This window comes from Falco biarmicus, chromosome 3 (genome assembly GCF_023638135.1).
Source record: "Falco biarmicus isolate bFalBia1 chromosome 3, bFalBia1.pri, whole genome shotgun sequence".
In the NCBI taxonomy this organism is placed as follows: Eukaryota; Metazoa; Chordata; class Aves; order Falconiformes; family Falconidae; genus Falco; species Falco biarmicus.
The window spans coordinates 102,402,643-102,420,075 of NC_079290.1; the positions used below are offsets into that span (position 1 = coordinate 102,402,643).

The 17,433-nt window shown below is 42.3% G+C and overlaps 1 protein-coding gene across 1 annotated transcript in view; it reads left to right on the forward strand.

The window, feature by feature from the left end:
• Positions 1-5,065, forward strand: part of SALL3 (spalt like transcription factor 3) — a 22,915-nt gene extending 17,850 nt beyond the window's left edge. The window contains exons 3-4 of the mRNA XM_056333719.1: positions 190-530; positions 1,539-5,065. Of these exons, the coding sequence (XP_056189694.1) occupies positions 190-530; positions 1,539-1,970 (773 nt within the window). The 3' untranslated portion in view covers positions 1,971-5,065. The remainder of the gene's footprint in view (positions 1-189; positions 531-1,538) is intronic.
• The last annotated feature ends 12,368 nt before the right edge of the window (positions 5,066-17,433 follow it).

The window sequence follows — 17,433 nt, forward strand, 5'->3', positions numbered from 1 at the left end:
TCTGTGGCAAGCCTTTTGCTTGTAAGAGTGCATTGGAAATTCACTACCGCAGCCATACTAAAGAACGTCCATTTGTTTGTACAGTCTGCAGTCGTGGGTGTTCCACTATGGGTAATTTAAAACAGCACTTACTGACGCACAAATTAAAAGAGCTGCCTTCTCAGTTATTTGAACCCAACTTTACTCTAGGTCCCAGCCAAAGTACTCCTAGCCTGGTCACCAGTACAGCACCTACCATGATCAAAATGGAAGTGAATGGTCACAGCAAGCCGATCTCTTTGGGTGAGGTTCCCTCGCTTCCAGCTGGAATCCAGGTTCCTGCTGCACCACAGACAGTGATGAGTCCGGGGATCACCCCTATGCTGGCACCCCCCCCTCGCCGGACTCCCAAGCAGCACAACTGTCAGTCGTGCGGGAAGACCTTCTCCTCAGCAAGTGCACTGCAGATACACGAGCGCACCCATACTGGTGAAAAACCGTTTGGTTGCACAATCTGTGGTAGAGCTTTTACCACAAAGGGGAATCTTAAGGTAAGAGGCCAAATAAAACTGTAAAGGCTCGGGGGGGGTGTTAAGGCACTGTGCTTGAACTCGACAGGGTTTAGCACTGAGTGTTTGCCCCGAAGGCAGGAGTGGAGGGAGCTGCGAGGTGGTGCTGGCTGGGTAGCGGTGGTCGCTGTGCTCCCGCTGTGCTGGCGAGAGGGGCCATGTGCAGCGGGCTGAGCAGCCGGGCAATGATGCGCACTGCGGAGCTGGTTGCGAGAGAATGTGCATGCACGTCACCGCTGCCCTGGCAGGCGTGGTGGCACACGTAGCCAGCTGATGGACATGTCCGGGCAGCTCTTGCCAACTATCGGTGCAAAAATACCACCTCGGCATAAACGAGAAGCGTGGAGCTTGCTCAGCTCCTGGGGCGCCTCTCAAATTTCCATTTTCTGCCCTGCTTCACAGCCGTGGCAGACGAGAAAGCTGCTTCCCGCTGGTGTACAGTGGGCTGCCACGGGACTGACGCCTTCATTCCCGCAGCCTGCTTAACCATCAGGACACAGCCTGGGGAATATGTTTTTATGCGTCCTTTTTGAAAATACGAAATTTAGCAAAGTAATCCATGCCTCTGGCATGAGATAAAACATTATGAAAATAGACAAGGTGCAAAAAGGGGAAGGGCAGCAAAACCCGCCTGCCTGCTACCACGAGTAATGCCCTGGGTAAGCCTCAGCGTGTGAGGGCTCGCAGCTCGTGTGTGGGGTTGCCTGGCCTAGCAGTTACGTGTGCTTCATCCTCATGGTGCCGCCTTTGCCCTCGCTGAGAAGGGACAAATGTGCACTGAAAAATTACCGTGGTGCTGGGTTTTCTCTGTATAGGTTGACCGGGGCCTTAGAACTGTGTCTTAACTGGAATTGATTTGTTTTCCATGCGAATTAAAAGTCATTTTTTTTAACGAAAGCAAGTGGTTCTGTAAGAGCGAGCCTTTCAGGCCAGCCCGCTTGCCTGAACGTGCTAACCTGGGGGTGCTTCTTGTTCCCGTCTGCTCCGCAGGTTCACATGGGAACCCACATGTGGAATAACGCCCCTGCCCGCCGTGGCCGCCGCCTCTCTGTGGAAAACCCCATGGCTCTGCTCGGCGGCGACGCACTCAAGTTCTCCGAGATGTTCCAGAAGGATCTGGCAGCTCGGGCCATGAACGTTGACCCCAATTTTTGGAACCAATATGCTGCGGCTATCACTAACGGACTCGCTATGAAGAACAATGAGATTTCTGTCATACAGAACGGAGGCATCCCCCAGCTCCCAGTAAGTCTCGGCGGAGGTGCCATCCCGCCTCTGAGTAACCTTACCGGTGGCATGGACAAAGCTCGCACGGGCAGCAGCCCTCCCATTGTTGGTCTGGACAAAGCAAGCTCGGAAACGGGAGCCAGTCGTCCATTCACCAGGTTTATTGAGGATAATAAAGAGATTGGCATAAATTAAAAGCATTCATTCTGAATAACTGTTGGACCACTCCTCGGCACAACACTTGTCCTGTTCCGTGTACAGCTTTTGAAGCTAAGCATTAGTTTCCTGACCTAAATGCATAGGTTCCCTTTAAAGTCTTACCCATAGCAGAAATACATAACTTTGTGGCTGCTGAAAAGTTGTCTTGCAAGATCTGCATGGTACTTCTTTCAACAGTGAGTTTGACTGTTACCAAGAACTTTGAAACCTTTTAATTTAACAGAAAACAAACAAACAAACAAATCATGGGATAACTTCATTAGAAACAGAAAGAGGCTAGTCTACGTCCACTTTGCTTCTTACAAAACTTACTGTCACCTGAGAGCGGGGGGCTTCATTACGGCATTCTGTCACACTTATTTGCTGGTTTTGTTCCAATTAGTTAGCAACTTGGACTATGTTTTTAGGAATCTTAATCTTAAATAAGTGATTTAGTACCCCAATGCTGTGTATTATTACAGTATCCTTGTCTGTAGTATTTATAATGTTAAGATTATGCGGGTAACAGACAATATACTAGCCCCAAACTTAAATGAAGCTTTTGTACTGCAAAATACATCTGGCTATGTGATTTTTCTTTTTTTTTTCCTTTTTTTTCCCTTTTTTAAAAGAAAAAACACCAAGTTTTGTTTTACTATAAATAAGTGGTTTATTTCAATTCAGGCAAAATTGTGAAGTTTTATTGGGAAAGATAGCATGCTTTTCATGTGCAAGTACCTGTCAGTAACAAACCTTTTTTTTTTTTTTTATTTAAATATTTGTAGCTGCTATGTGGACAGTTGTTCTATTAAATGAAAAAAAAATGTAGTGTGGATTTTAGCTCAATGATTGGAAAACAAGTTACAGACAAACCTTAGCACCGTAAGTTATTCACAACATTATAAACGGTTGTGAGTAAATACTCCATGTTATCAAAGCTGTATAATAAAAAGGTAATGTTTGTATAATGTGGTTGCAAACTCTTAATTTATACTATTGCACTTTTAGTATTTTGTATTAGGGAGGTTTGTCTATAATTTGAAACTGAACAAAGATGTAAACTATTTTATAAATAGTACTTTGACTTGAGGAATAAGGAGGAGAACCGTGTTGCAGTTTCTTGTTTTGTTTTAAGGTCGAACGACAAGAGATCTCTATTAACTAAGCAGAAAAGCCGCAGAGAACTGTCAGATCCTTAGGAGATACGGGGCCTGCCATTTCTTAAATGGAAATGATTCATTTCACTTTTCTACAAAGCCCACTTAAAAGAGTGACCACCCCTGACAGAATTCTGATGCATTTATCTTAGGAGTGTGATACTAATATGAGTCTAAGGTAGAGGAAGGAAAGCATTGCGTAGGTTTAATTTTGCTGTGATCTGTTCTGTCCCTTTCACACATACCCACGAGAACAATGTCGCCTGCCTAATAGCACGGGAACGAAGTAAGGACTCTTGGGCAGCGTGAGCAGTAGTAATAGACAATTGTTCTGTTTGCATTTCCAACCCTGGCTGATTATCTTCTCAGATTGCTCCAAAGCACAATGTACCCTGATTAATCAAATATAATTTTCTGTTGATTGCATTGTTTAAATTACACCAAGTAAATAAAGGGAATGGTTCCACTTGGAAGCTAGGCTGGGGATGCTGAGGAGACTGGGGCTTAATCGAAACTTGAACAGTAACCGTTCTGTGTACTACCTCATTTTTGTGCATTACGAGCATGGTGGAGTTGACACCATGAACTTCCGTCCGGCAGAATTGCTTGAGGGACATGATGGGTAGCTGGGTAACAGCGCAAGGAGTTTTATGCCCCTGAAGAACAAATCAGACAGTGAGGTCTTCTCAGTTGAGGCTGAAAAATAGGACAATCTTTCTTACACAACAAAAACCATTACTGTAAGAGGATGGACTATTTCTGCCATCATGTAATGGAGTGAAGAGAGGTTCAAAGACTTATTAGCTGTTTGTTTCTGTGGGAAATGAACAATGAACTCTACAGCTCCATTTCCTGCAGTGATGAGATAGAGATATATAGATATATCTATCTATATATAAGCAAAACTATGTATCTGTAACGCCTCTACAATACAACATCTTTTTTTGCCACAGTGCATGGGTGGTTAGGGGTGTTTCCAAGCATTGGAAAAAAAAAAAAATAAAAAGGAAAACTGAGGTGGCTTAATGTTGCTGTATTTCAGCAATTGAATGTTTTTATTTATCTGTGTCATTTTTGGTGTGACTTTTTTTTTTTTTGGGTAGTATTTGGTACCATGTAGTGTTATCTCTGTTCCCTAAAGGACGTGTATAACTTAAAAAAAAAAAAAAAAGAAAGAAAAGGAAAAAAAAGAGAAGAAAAAATGAAAAAGGAAAAAATGAAAAAAGATGTAAAGTGTTGTAAATAAGATGGTTGAAGATGGTACAGTAAGACTGACCCCATTTTGTATTCAGGGTTAGGTCATTCCTCTCTGCATGGTGAAGAGAGACACTATTTTTATACTGTGATACCATGTAGGGCTAGGAGCCTCCCTGAACCAGCTGGGAATTGTTACCTAGATCCAATATTTTTTATTATTAAATCTTGTTGGCTTGACACATCTACTGATTGAAATGGATGTCTTAGTCTAGGTTACTATTTTTGTCATATGGAATTGAATAAAATGCAGGATGTAATATTATTTCTGAATTGCGTTCCTTGATTATTCTAATAACAGAGCAAGATATGAGACTAAGGTCACTTGTGGTAGATTGGTGTCAATGACTTCTAATCGTTGCATCTGAAAATCGGAATAAGGGCGACACCTTATTATTCAAATGCTATTCTAATATATATTAACAGTGCAAAGGGGTAGAATTATTAAAGTCTCTTTTCCAATGAAAATAAATCATAAAAGCATTATTCACAAGACAGTAGGAAAAACAAAACCCCAAAATATTTTGGAGGGGGGAAAACAGCTTTTGGAAGGACTACTGCTTCAAATTGACTGCTTTCTGAACACTTACCATGTACTGTCTACCAAAAAAAGCCTTCTTTTCATGTTGTTGGAACATCTGCCTAATATTCATGATACACTGCATGATCAAATTTGGGAAGAAATTTATCAGGAGCAGTTCAAATTCTAAAATACAAAAAAAAAAAAAAAGAAAAAAAAAAGAAAAGAAAAAAATCAACAACTCGCATCCATTCATTCCAAATGACATAACCTGTATGTTTAAACCCATGGTTTTGTTTCTTCTTTTTTTGCAAGACTCTAATTTATCAAAGCATGTCTAACTTTAACCAAATTATTTTTTCACGTTGATTTAAATGAAAATATTTACATTCTTAAGGTTAGGCATGTGATTAAGTATCTCCTGCAAAAAAAGCTGTATGTTTGAGTAAGCTTCAAGCTGTTATAATCCGGTGATGAATGCCAGCTGCATTTGAAACAGACAAAAGATAAAGAAAAGAGAAAAAAATCTGTACTAATCATCTTTCAGTGGCCTTGTTATAAAGATACTCTGTTTCATAAGACCTACCCAAAGAAGGTACGAGTTCCCTCTGGTGACTCCACAACAATAGGCTTGTGCTTGTGTTGCTGCATGCACATCCCTGAGCCCTGCTGAGAGAGAACGTGATGTGCAAAAGAGAAGGAAAGCGAAGGAGCACTGATAGTTGTGGTTCTGTTCAAAACACAGGAGGAAAATTACCTGCTTTCCCCTCCTCCCCCCCAAAAAAGGACAAAAGCAGAATGGTATCTATTTTTAAATATGTATGGGTTATTTTTCTTATTATAGGAAGACATTAAATAATAAGATGTGCTACACAGATGAAAATGGTCAAAGTCTGCTGAATTACAGATGTTTAAAAACAGAGCCATGGAGGAGCTCTAGATAATCAGAAAAATGGCCAGTTAGAATTTTTTTTGAGGGGAAGGTTATTTTACAACATGAAAATTCCAGCAAGGCTTTTAAACTCTTCACTTATATTTTTGCCATGAGTTATTAGAGAGCATTTATGATAAATGATTGACATGACTACTTTTTTGCCCATGTTTTTTTTCCTTTTGTACAAAGTATTTCTCAAGATATTATCCATTCCTTTACCTATTTTGTCCTTTCTGTTATCCATTCCTTCACCTATTCTGTGCTTTCTATCTTGGCAAAAACTTTGTTTTTCTAAATCTGAATTTATGCTGTATTTGTGTTGCCTTTAATTTACTTCTCTGCACGTACTCTGTCATTCGTAAGATACTGTGTTTCATTTTTTTACCTTTTTCTCTTTAATTCTGCAGAAGTCAAAAGAGCTGCCTGGTTTTTGTATCTATGTGTAACACTAGCATAATGAATGACGAAGTCGTCAGCGGTGTGACCAGGTATGTGTATAGCCCGCAGGCTTTGCTGACGAACGCGCTGCTGCGTTGCTGGTACAGGGCAGCTGCAGAGGGTCAGGGGGATGAAAGTCCTGGCCGATCTTCGCTGCGCCTGCTTTTACACCCCCGAAATGCTGTGGGCTTCGGCAGAGGGACTCCAGGTTTATCCTGGTGCAGGAGGGACTGCTTCCAGGTTCAGAGGGCTTGCTTTCCCGTACATGTCATCAAAGCTAGCTAGATAGTATATTAAAAGTATGTCTAGGCAAAAACATTCTGGACTTTATTTTTAAAAAGAGGGAAAAGAGAATACATATATTTTAGTACATACCACAGGATTATCCCAGTTTTAAAGGAGGTCCTGAAAGCTGAATCTAAAAAAAAAAAAGACTGTGCCCCTTAATATAGAATGTGGTGCCATCGACTGAATAATCAGTCCCGTTTCACAGAAGCGAGTAAAAGAACCTGTAACTTTTATGCATAAAAGTGGAAGGATTTGGGAATCTTGCTATGGCTCTGCTACACAAGGCAGACACTCGCAGGGACATGCCTTCCCTTTGCAGATATTAACAGTATCAGCAGATTTATGAATACATGTTTGTGCATGGTGCAGCATCAATGTATAGTACTTTATTTTTTCAGAAGGGAGAATGTCTCAACCAATTGACAAAGTGACAAATGTGAAAGCCAACAGCTTTGGGCTGTGCCACTGACATATTTTAGGGATGTGGGCAAGTCGCTACTGAGGCTCTGGTTCTGCTTGAGCTTGGCATACTTCTGGGAACCCGGGAGCTGGGGAGCGGATGCCCCCATGCAGTCCACTGGCGTCTTGTACTATTGGGATGTGTTGCCCCATCAGTAAAGATGGGGTAATACTTTTGTACCTACCTCACAGGGGTGTTGTGAGGAATAGTTTTATGTTTGTACAGTGTTTCAAAGATGGAAAATGCTTGGTATTATCACTGATTTTAGAGAGTTTACAGTACATGTACTATTATTTATTATTTGTACTCCAGTAGTACCTACGGGCTCCAGTCAGGACTGAGAGGCCATGTTCTAAATGTTGTATGCTCACCTACTTGGGATTCACACAGATTTTACTCGGTAACATTTTCCAATGGAGGTATTTCATTATCAAGTATCTATTTGATTTCTATAGGGTTTAATTCAATGATTTAGGTGTTCAAATTGATTATTGGTTTTAGACCACCATGGCAGAGAATTACCTGGTATCACATTTTGTTTTGAGCTTGTATTGATTTTCAGAAAAAGTACACCAATTTTCTATGGATAATCTAGAATCAAATCTTGCTATCAGTGGAATTCTACTGTACTTTTTGCTATTAAAGCTAAACGTTAAAATAAATGTGTGTGTATATATTATTATACACCAATATATAATATACATGTACCTAAAAACATGTATGTTTTAAATTTCTTTAGCTGCTTAGAATTAATTTCAAACTGTGTGTTGCATATTTTGCTCAAGCGTTATCCATTCCAGATGCAACTAAGACATCATTCAATGGTGTTGGCCCTCAGCAGGGACACAAAAACTGGAAATCGTGACAACAAAAGACATATTGTCGCTATGATTATATTTATGAAGGCTTACGAGGAAAGTTTCTAAGTCTCAAATGTGTTAAAAAACTTCACTAAGTCATAGAAGTCTTTACTTAGATTATGTCGAAACAAACTATTATATCAGGATGAGTCACTCACTGTATATAAGTATGTTAAAATAAATAATTAAATAATTCCAAAGATAATGCTTGCTATCATTTGGATGTTGAACAGAAAGTAATTTGTTTTCCAGATTGGCAAACTATATTTAATATTTTTTTACAGGTAAGAATTATCTGCTTTACTATACTATGTTAAGCAACCTCTTGAGCAGCTGTTCATGCACTAAATATATTAGCTCAATTAATTCTATCAATACTCTTGTCTTTTTTATTTGAATATGAGGAAAGTTTCAGATTTGGCTTTGTTTAAGGTGTCCTCAGTGATGTTATCTCACTGATTTCACTCAGGCATGTCATGGAGTAAAGGTATGAGTAACGGTGGGTGAATCTAGTCTCAAGAATCTCTTTTTCCCCCTGGGAATTCTGGACATCTCTCCACCGCCCCACTGGTCACCAGCCAACACGTCTGTTGGTGGCTGACTTTCTCATGTGTCGATTAGCACCCATGACCTAGCCCGTTCTGTCAAACCCTTGGCGCTTGTCCTGCTGCGAAGCACACTTCGTACGGGACCTATAGGTATGCTGACATGATCCGTGTGTCGAAGGCAGGCCGGCGGCAGGGGGTAAGTGACCTCCGGTGCTGGGGCTGCTGTGCCATTGCCTGCTGTGTGCAGCAACTAACAGGTGCACATGTATGTGGTCATCAGGAGGCGTGGGCACATTTCCATTTGGTTCCTATCACTTTATACCCTGAATAATGTGCCTGACATAGGAAGGCTGGGTTGGGTTTTTGCTTTTTTAAGCATTCTGAGTAAAACCAGTTATGAATAGATGCCTCAAACAGGGGAACACACCTTTTCAGATGAGAGTTTTGTAGGTAAAACTTGATTGGGACTTGCCTTTTCTTCTGCCCTTTTTCTGCTAAATTACCTTTCACAACATCACTTTCTAGATCACTTCACAGCTGTAATTTAGCCCTTCACCTGGGATTTAGCCTGCCACCATCCCATGCCAAACAGCTTTGCCACAACCAATGAGATTTATATTAAGACATTAGTTCATGCTAAGTTCATTAGTTCATGCAGACAAGAGCTGCAATTCCACCCTCGCAGAAGTGGAATGAGGCTGGCAGTCCCTGCAGCCCACATCTTCCTCTTCCTCAGCCCCTGCTCTCTTAGTGAAGCAGTTTGCCAGTGTTTCTCCCGCGACAACATGCCTTCTGTTTCTCTTCGGCAGAGCGGTGCTGCTACGCTCATTCCTTTGTTTTCATTGTCTTCCCATACATGGCCGTGTTCTTCACGTGCTTCTTTTCAGGCAGTGCTGGATTTGCTCAATGCTCACCTCCATCCTTGTAGGATGTGGAGATTAGTTTCTTTTTTCACTTTTGGGCACAGGTCACATTGTCCCTACTCGCACCTCCACCTAGTTCCAATTCATTTCTCTTGTTGGGACTATGAGCAGGAGACGCCACACAATATAGCGAAATCCAGCTGAAAATCACAAGAATTTCCAAATGTTTCTCCGGCTGGGATTACTGCACGCTCACATACTGATGCATTCCAGTTTATAAACCACAACTCTGTGCTTGTTACATGTATAACTAGTTCCATTCTTGGTTCCTTTATATCTGGAGGCTCTTTCAGGCTGATTTTAGGTTTCCATACTTTTTTTTGAAGTGCCAGCCTATTAGTTTTCCCAAAAACCTGCATCAAAATTACATTTACTTTGCAGCTAATTTTTTCTATGCAACAAGCAAACTGTAAGAAGGAATAATGAAACTTTTGCTGTTATTTCAATGGAACTACTCACTTAAAATGCTGAGATGGAAGTAAAGCTCAAACGAGTACAATAAGTAGCTTTTTCTTTCTGCTTTTTTACCCCCAGTACTAAATGGGAGGAAAATAAAAGGATCATATACCACATGAAAAGTAACTAATACAGATATCCTGACAACAGCAGTAGTAAGCACAAACATGGGCACAGTGCCAGAATAAAAGACAACAGAAAACATGAGAACTTGAGGTAGTAGCACCAGATTTTAAAAATATACATAATGAAGAAACAGAACCATACTTCTACGCAATTAACACAACAGTTTTTCCTAATAATCATGAGCGTTTTTTAATTTTTCCCCATGAGGATTCACTTCTCTGAAGTCAACAAGAGCATCTGGGGGAAGCTGAGTGGCGTGCTCCTGGGGACAGCTGCTCGTTAGACTTTCTCATCAGTTCAGGAAATGCTTATCCTGATGTGACAGGCTCCGTGGTTAAGGTGGGGAAACTCCTGGAACCAGAAGGACCATCAGGCGATGTTAGTAGGTTATACGGTTCCATCGTTCATGTCTCCTGCTCCTGGGAAGCCGGGCTTCTCACACCAACCCTTGTGTGGGAAAGGGAATCGCTCCTTGGGGCTTTTCTGTGGGGTTTCTCTGGATTCAGTGAAGCTGGCAGAACATCATTTAGGACCTGTTTATTCATTATTTTATCTAGGTATGCTAGCTAACCCCTTCTTGCTCCAGCACAAGAATTTACACTTGGTTATTCAGGAATAATATTTCCTGAATACTTGTGTAGACAGAGTAGTCCCTTAAGTAATGAGTTCAATTAGGCTAAGATACACTATGCAGCAATTCAATAACAAAAGTCCTGGGAGGTAGGGGGAGAAGAGGTTTGCCAATTGTTTACATGCAGGATGCTGGATGACAACTAAAGACTTCATGCTGTGGCGTATTTGGCACATGCTGGCCTACAGTTATGCCTAGCAACTCCCCAGGTTTGAGCAGCTCCTTACTAAGGTTTTAATCAAGAAAAAAAAAAAAAAAAGGAAAAAAAGGCATGGTGTGCAAATTAGTAAGACAACAGGCTCCATTTGAAACCTCTTTGGCGATGTTCAATCTTACAGAATACCAGCATCTAAGAAAATCAATTTATCTTCCAATTTTGGCTAAAAAAATGTCAATAGACGGTTTAATTTACCAATTCACTACCCTGAACACAGGCTGTTGGATTCAGAACTATGACTTAAGAAAACCCACTCTCAAAACCTGAAACGCAGACAATTTTGCAGATTTGATTTGGGAATTACAATAGATCCAGCGTTTAGTCTGCATTTCTCATTCCCACTGTTAAGACCCTTCAATATTTCTTCTAGGGAGGTCAGTTAGCTGCATTTTAAACAGGCTAAGTGTTCTACCATGTTCTTAAAATTAGGTAACTCTACTATGTATTCTTTTGAGAGGATAATACATTGCAAAAACATCTAGAAATCTTTGACACTGCCTGTGGTCCAGTGAGATTACTCTTCTCAGTTTCCACTTCAAGTGTAATCTCCTCTTGAGGAACACATCTCGTAAAATGGACAGACATTGCTCATTTTTTAGAGAAAAATCCTTCAAGATTTAAAGACTACTTCAAATCATTATAATGACTATTCAAATGAAAACAAACCCCAGAACCTAGCAACACTGCACTAAAATAATATGGAATTGAGAGATTGTTACACCAATACCTCTGAGCCACGTGGTCTTTAGGCTTTGGGTTTTGTGACAGCAATGGGACTCTGCCTGCCAGAGCATTAAGCATTCTTCTGCAGTTCCTGAGAAGGTAGCTGCCAGTCAGACCTCCTGACTGCTGCTGGCGTTCAGTCTTCCGAGACTTGAGATATTGATACGGATTTCTTAGCATTGATTTTCATGAAGAATGTTAAAATGTAAAGTTCTACTCATATGCTTCAAATGAATTGCCTTAGTTTAGTTGCCTCGAGCTGCAGAGTCAAAAGAAAACATGCAGGAAGCATGCCACAGCTAGAGAATCTGTGCTGAGATGTCATCCGTGGCCTGCAAAGGGTAGACCTTGCCCACTGGGTTGGGATCCCTGCGCTACACAGTACCTGGCCGCTGAGCAAAGCACCCGGTGAAGCAGCGAGAGCTGGACAGGGTGTCAGAAGGCAGAAAGCAGCCCCTGCTGCTGCCCCTCCAGGGCAGAGGTACCACTGATCCCCTGAGCAGTTCAAACTGATGCGCTGCTGTTTTCATGGTGAGAGTGTTACCATAGAGCCGAAGCTCTGCCAGGGATTTTGATATGGATTTTTCATCTTTTGTTTTTAACTCATCTATATGTCAGTTCATTAACTTGAGGCAAGCTTTTCTCAGCTTATATTTGACTTTTGCTATCACTGTTCCGATAACTGGCTTTTTTCTGTGTTATCTTGCACCCTGGCAAGTTGCACTTTCCTGCTTGCAATATTACCAAGTGACTAGCTGGAGCAGAAGTGAAAGCGTTTGGAGAAATAACAAACACCCACCACACGCTGTTTAGGCATCAGATACTGCACTCCTTTATATTCTTACCTTTGGCTGAACAGGGTAGTTTTTTTCTCCATTTTTTTTCTTTCAGTTTATGCATTTAAGTAGGGCACAGCCACACCAATGACCTCATATTGGATAGCTGATTCTGCTCTGAAACCGAACACACTCCCACCAGCTTGTGCCCCAGCCTGAAGCTCGTGTTTCTCCAGCAGTGATGTATCCACATCATATATTCTGCCAGGAGTTATTTTGTGGTTAATACATAGGAACTGAGAGGGTATTCTTTTCTCCCAGAATGAATCTGAGATTTTAGTCACTTACTAAGACCTTGCTATTAGTACAACAGAAAAGATTGTTTAAAGTTATAGCAAAAGCTGGAGGCAGTAACTGGCATAAAATGATGTAGGCAGCGGCACTGCAGTGCAGGGTTAAGTAAGCTGAAGACAAGAAAGATGCACAGGAGGAGACTGAAGAAAAGCGAGGAAGGAATGGAATGGAAGGGTGATATTAAGAAGTGATGTAGAGCTACCTGGGCTGTTACACATTTAGGAAAAAGTCTCTTTTTATACAATGTCTACAAAGAATACAAGGCAGCAGAAGCAACACATAGTGCATATACATTGCATGCAGACTGCACGCTTTTTCATTGTTTTTAACTGCTTAGTTCTGCTTATATGCCTTAAGACAAACCTTACTTACAATCTATTACTTTTCCTCAGTATTTCACACTCTGAAAATCACTCATTTGTAATTATCAGCCCTGTTTTTGCCTCAGCGTCAAACTTTAAAGCTGTAATTGCTCCACTGACTGCTATAAATGTTGGCCTATTTCAAGTTACAGTAGTACAATAACAAATTCCTGGGCTCATTCTGAACATGCAAAGTGCATCTCAGCTAAAGGAAGCACTTACCCAGGGCTCTCAGCAGCACTTCAGGACCCATTGCCTCTCTTCTGGTCCCACAACACTGGCCTTTCAGCCCTACTGCAGGGCTCAGCTATGGCCAGCTGCGTGTTTGATGGGTTTGCTGTAATTTGGCTTTATGCTCTTTGGAGAACCTGGGTGAGCTTGCCGGGGGAAATTCTTGAATGGGTTTAGGGAGAGACTGAGGATGGGCAGACCGGTGGAGTCCAGCAGAGCCACTGCAGATCTGCTCAGCTTGTGTCTTCGAGAGACCAAAAGTCTGAAGGAAGGGCTGGGAAGCAGACAGCCATGCTTCAGAGGCAATGGAAAATATGTTGTGGGGATGTGGGGAAACTCAGCTGAGCTTTCTGCTTCTCAGTTAGTGAGCAGCTGGGATGAAGGACCCACCTACAAGGCTACTGCGGGCAGAGCGAACTGAACGAACATGGTTTATTTTGTTTTCTCTAGGTCCTTTAAGAATATTTTTCTAATTGCAAGTTTGTTGTGAGCTTTCCTTAAAATAAAACTAAAATTTCCTGAGCGTAACATCTGAGGTGGGGAAGAGGGTGGGGAGGTGGCAAGTGCCAGGGCTGTAGGTGAGGCAGAGCCCTGCGACCCCCCCGCGGGCACAGTGCTGCAGTGTTCTGGCTCGTTCAGGGGACAATGCCAGCCAGAATCCAAGGCCTGCCTCTATGCCTTTGAGCTTCTGGATCAGGCAGGGAAGAATGAAAGGAGGAGGGCTAACATCTGCCCTAGGGAAAGGGGGTGGGATGCAGATCTGAGGCAGCAAAGAGGTGGGAATGGTAAGGAATATGACTGCCCATTGCTTGCCATTGCCTGTGCTTGGGCAGGAGGTGAAGGCATTTCTAATATGCAGCTCATTGCAGGTTGCCTCTGGGCTGATTTCTGATTTTCTGACAGTATTTGAGACTAATTGGGAAATGCCAGTGATGGGGAGCACGGCTTTCCACTCCCATAGACCTTCTCCCCATGCGGAAGGGACTATAACCGAGCCTGTAGCTGTGTTTGCTTTTATATGGTGCCAGATGCAATTTAAAACAGTGGTTGTAACTGATAAAGCAACAAACTTGGTTCCTGTGGAGCTTTCCTCGGCAAGCGCAGTGGCGGAGGTGCTGTGCTACAGCCAGCAGAGACACCCCTGTGCCGGGGGAGCAGGAGAGGGAGGTGGGTCGGGGTGGGTTGGTTTGGGAGCCATGGCCCATGGGGCTGCTGGTCCGTTCTGGGGAAGCTGGGAAATTAAAAGGGTTGAAATTGGATGAAATGAAAGTGTTCTTGTCTGGGCTGATAGAATGTATTGGCTTCTGGGCATTGGCCAGCCCTGTCCTTGCACACGTGTTTTATACCTGTACTCAAATCAGAATAATACATTTTAAAACCATACTTAAAGATGCAGAGGAATGAAGACAGTGGGTGGATCGACACTGATAATATTCAGCTGTGGCCTTGCTTTGACAATGTGCATCTGTAGCTTGTCCCCACAAAGTGGTTAAATAGCTCTGAGGAGTGAGGTAGAAGGAGATTGGGGTGAAGGATGTGGATGAAGTAGAGACAAGGAGGAGTGTGGTCTGGTCTTTGGAAGATGCAGAAAAGGCATGGACAGTAGACTTTGACTGATGGTAATGCTTTTTGCTGCTTGCTATTTTAATTTTATTTGTGCTGTGTTATTTCCTGACTGCTGTAATCCAAATCACAGCAATTGGTACCCTGTGTGAGGAAAACAGATTTAGACTCAAATCACAACAAAAGAAAGAGTGAGAAGTTATTTAATTACTCCATTTCTGAGACACCTGGGTTTTCTACAAAGGTGACTTGCATTTTCCTGTGCCACCAGCATCTGAATTCAGCTGTCTGGGTTTTGATTTCTTCTGTATCACTTGCTTATGCCAACTCTAGGGTTGATCTGCCTATGTAATGCTACTGAGCTCCTGAAAAAAAGCACACTTTCTACTCTCCTGCCTCACTTCTCCCCCGCCCCCCTTTAGTCACTACCACTGTTTGTGAACCATTATAACTCAGCTTCTGCTGGTTTAATTAAACTTACCTATGGAAAACAAAGACATGAGATCTGGCAGACAGGGAGCTCAGGGAGACAAGGTGGTCTGTTACTGAATAAAGTGATGCTTGAGAGGTGCTATTCTTTATGCATCATCATGATCATCAGATAAGGAAGAATCACATGACTCATTGCAAGCATGCTTTGAAGAAAGTGAAATTCTAATCCTTTCCCAACATAATCATAATGATGTAAATGTATCCTTTATACGGTGTAAAATTGATTTTTCTTTCTTGTTAACAGCTGTACGATTTCTGTTCTGCACACATTTTTCTTCAAAATTGCCTAGTTCCCTCTGAGTACATTGCTGTTCTTTCCCCCCTCCTTTCTTTACACTCATTCATTTTTTATTTATTTTATTTGCCATCCTGCTACTTGGTAGGGTTAAAATGATTATTCAGCAGTTGTGTGCTGTTGAATTACCCATCTTTTGTTCCATGGTCTATTTCGTGGTTAGTGTACTCCATAGATGCCTTTGACTCAATTGTCACTGATATTGTTAATCTCTGGGCTACTCAAGATGAATTCCCAAACTGTATAAAGATGGCATTGGTCTTCTCTATTCTTAAAAGAGTAATTCTTTTGACAGAAATCCAGGAAACCTCAATCCGTGAATGAATAAGGTAAAAAGGACAGAGTAATGATGTGATACCTTTTATCACACTGACATTGTAACTTGATTCTATTATAACTGCTCTTAGGAATCTAACTGATATCCTGGTCCAATAAAAAGTATGGTAGCCTTTATTTTATGTAACAAAAATCTAGCTTGTTCATGTACATGGCTGTCAGAATTTAGTCGAAGGGTGCAAAGGGCTGCACTCAGCTCTCAGAAATAACTTCTGTGCTTGGAAGCATGAGGAGTACCACAGATGTCCCACGATAGGAGGAAATTTTAATGATAAAACTATCTTGATTGAGGAGGGGGCAAACCATTGTACTCCTGAGTTCTCACGGGCAGGCAGGTGTGCTGGACTAGATGTGTCTTACAGCCTCACCAGGCGCTTTCAGCAGCTTGACCTGAAGTGCAGCCCATGGCTTCATGTTGTTCTTTAGGGGCTCAGCGAAAAGCCTCAACATACATTTAGGTGTATCTGTTCTGATCCAAATTGCCCAGAGCAGTGCCCGTGAGGGCTGGGGGGCTGGTGCCCACCCAGAGACACTGCCTGCTCTAGCACTGAATGGCTCTGATGCTTGAACGCTGTAGGCTATGGCACAGGGCATGTAGGTCAAAGGTAGATTTTCCCATCTAGGCACTAACCTCATCGTGGATTTAATACCACAGCTCAATGCAAACGTGAATGTTAATTGTCTAAGCCCTTCTCTCTCCTTCCTGCTGTTCTGGCCTTCCTCCCCACGGTTTTGTGATTTGTGCCCACACTACATTTACCTGCCACAGCCCTCCCCAAGCCGTGTCCGTGACCTCATACCACCCCTAAGCCCTGGCACAACATTCAGACCTTGTACCTGCCTTTACAAAGCAGTGCCCTGCCGCCTTGGCTCAGCTTGTGCTATCTGCTGACCCAGGAGAAGCTGGGCATCTTGTAGACAAAGATTCATTCCCAGGCACAGAGCTTCCAACTGGATCTTCTGGGTGAACTAGTTATGGCCTTAGTCTGATAGGGTGGCTCGGGTAGGACTCTAGATACATGGCATGAAGGAGGCTATTCAAAAAGGAGGATTAGGCAGATAACAGCTATATTGGCAGAGGGGCTAATCCTGTGCATGTGCAAGAGGGACAACTTAGCTGTCAAGGGACTTTTTCCCTCCCTCATCTGTGTGGCTTCTGGGGTAAGGTAGGTGGGGAGGCGTCAAGGCAAGGTGGATGTGGGGATGAGGTGGATGTAGCTCTGTATCACCTCCTGATGTACCCAAATAGGATGCTGAGCCCCATTGTGAGCCTTCACAGTACTCCTAAAATGGGAGCAGGCCTAACCCGTTAGAGATGGATACAGATACTGTGCTGAGAGTCATAGGTCAGTTTTCAGTATATAAAAAAAATACAGTGATAGATTTGTACATAATGTAGAGATGCATCCATAGGACCTTATAAGATGCTTTATGTCTGTATGGCTGTTTCATCTGTCTGGAACAGGTTTGCTGTGCTACTATAAAAGTTATTTCCGCTGCAAGTGCAAGAACAGCC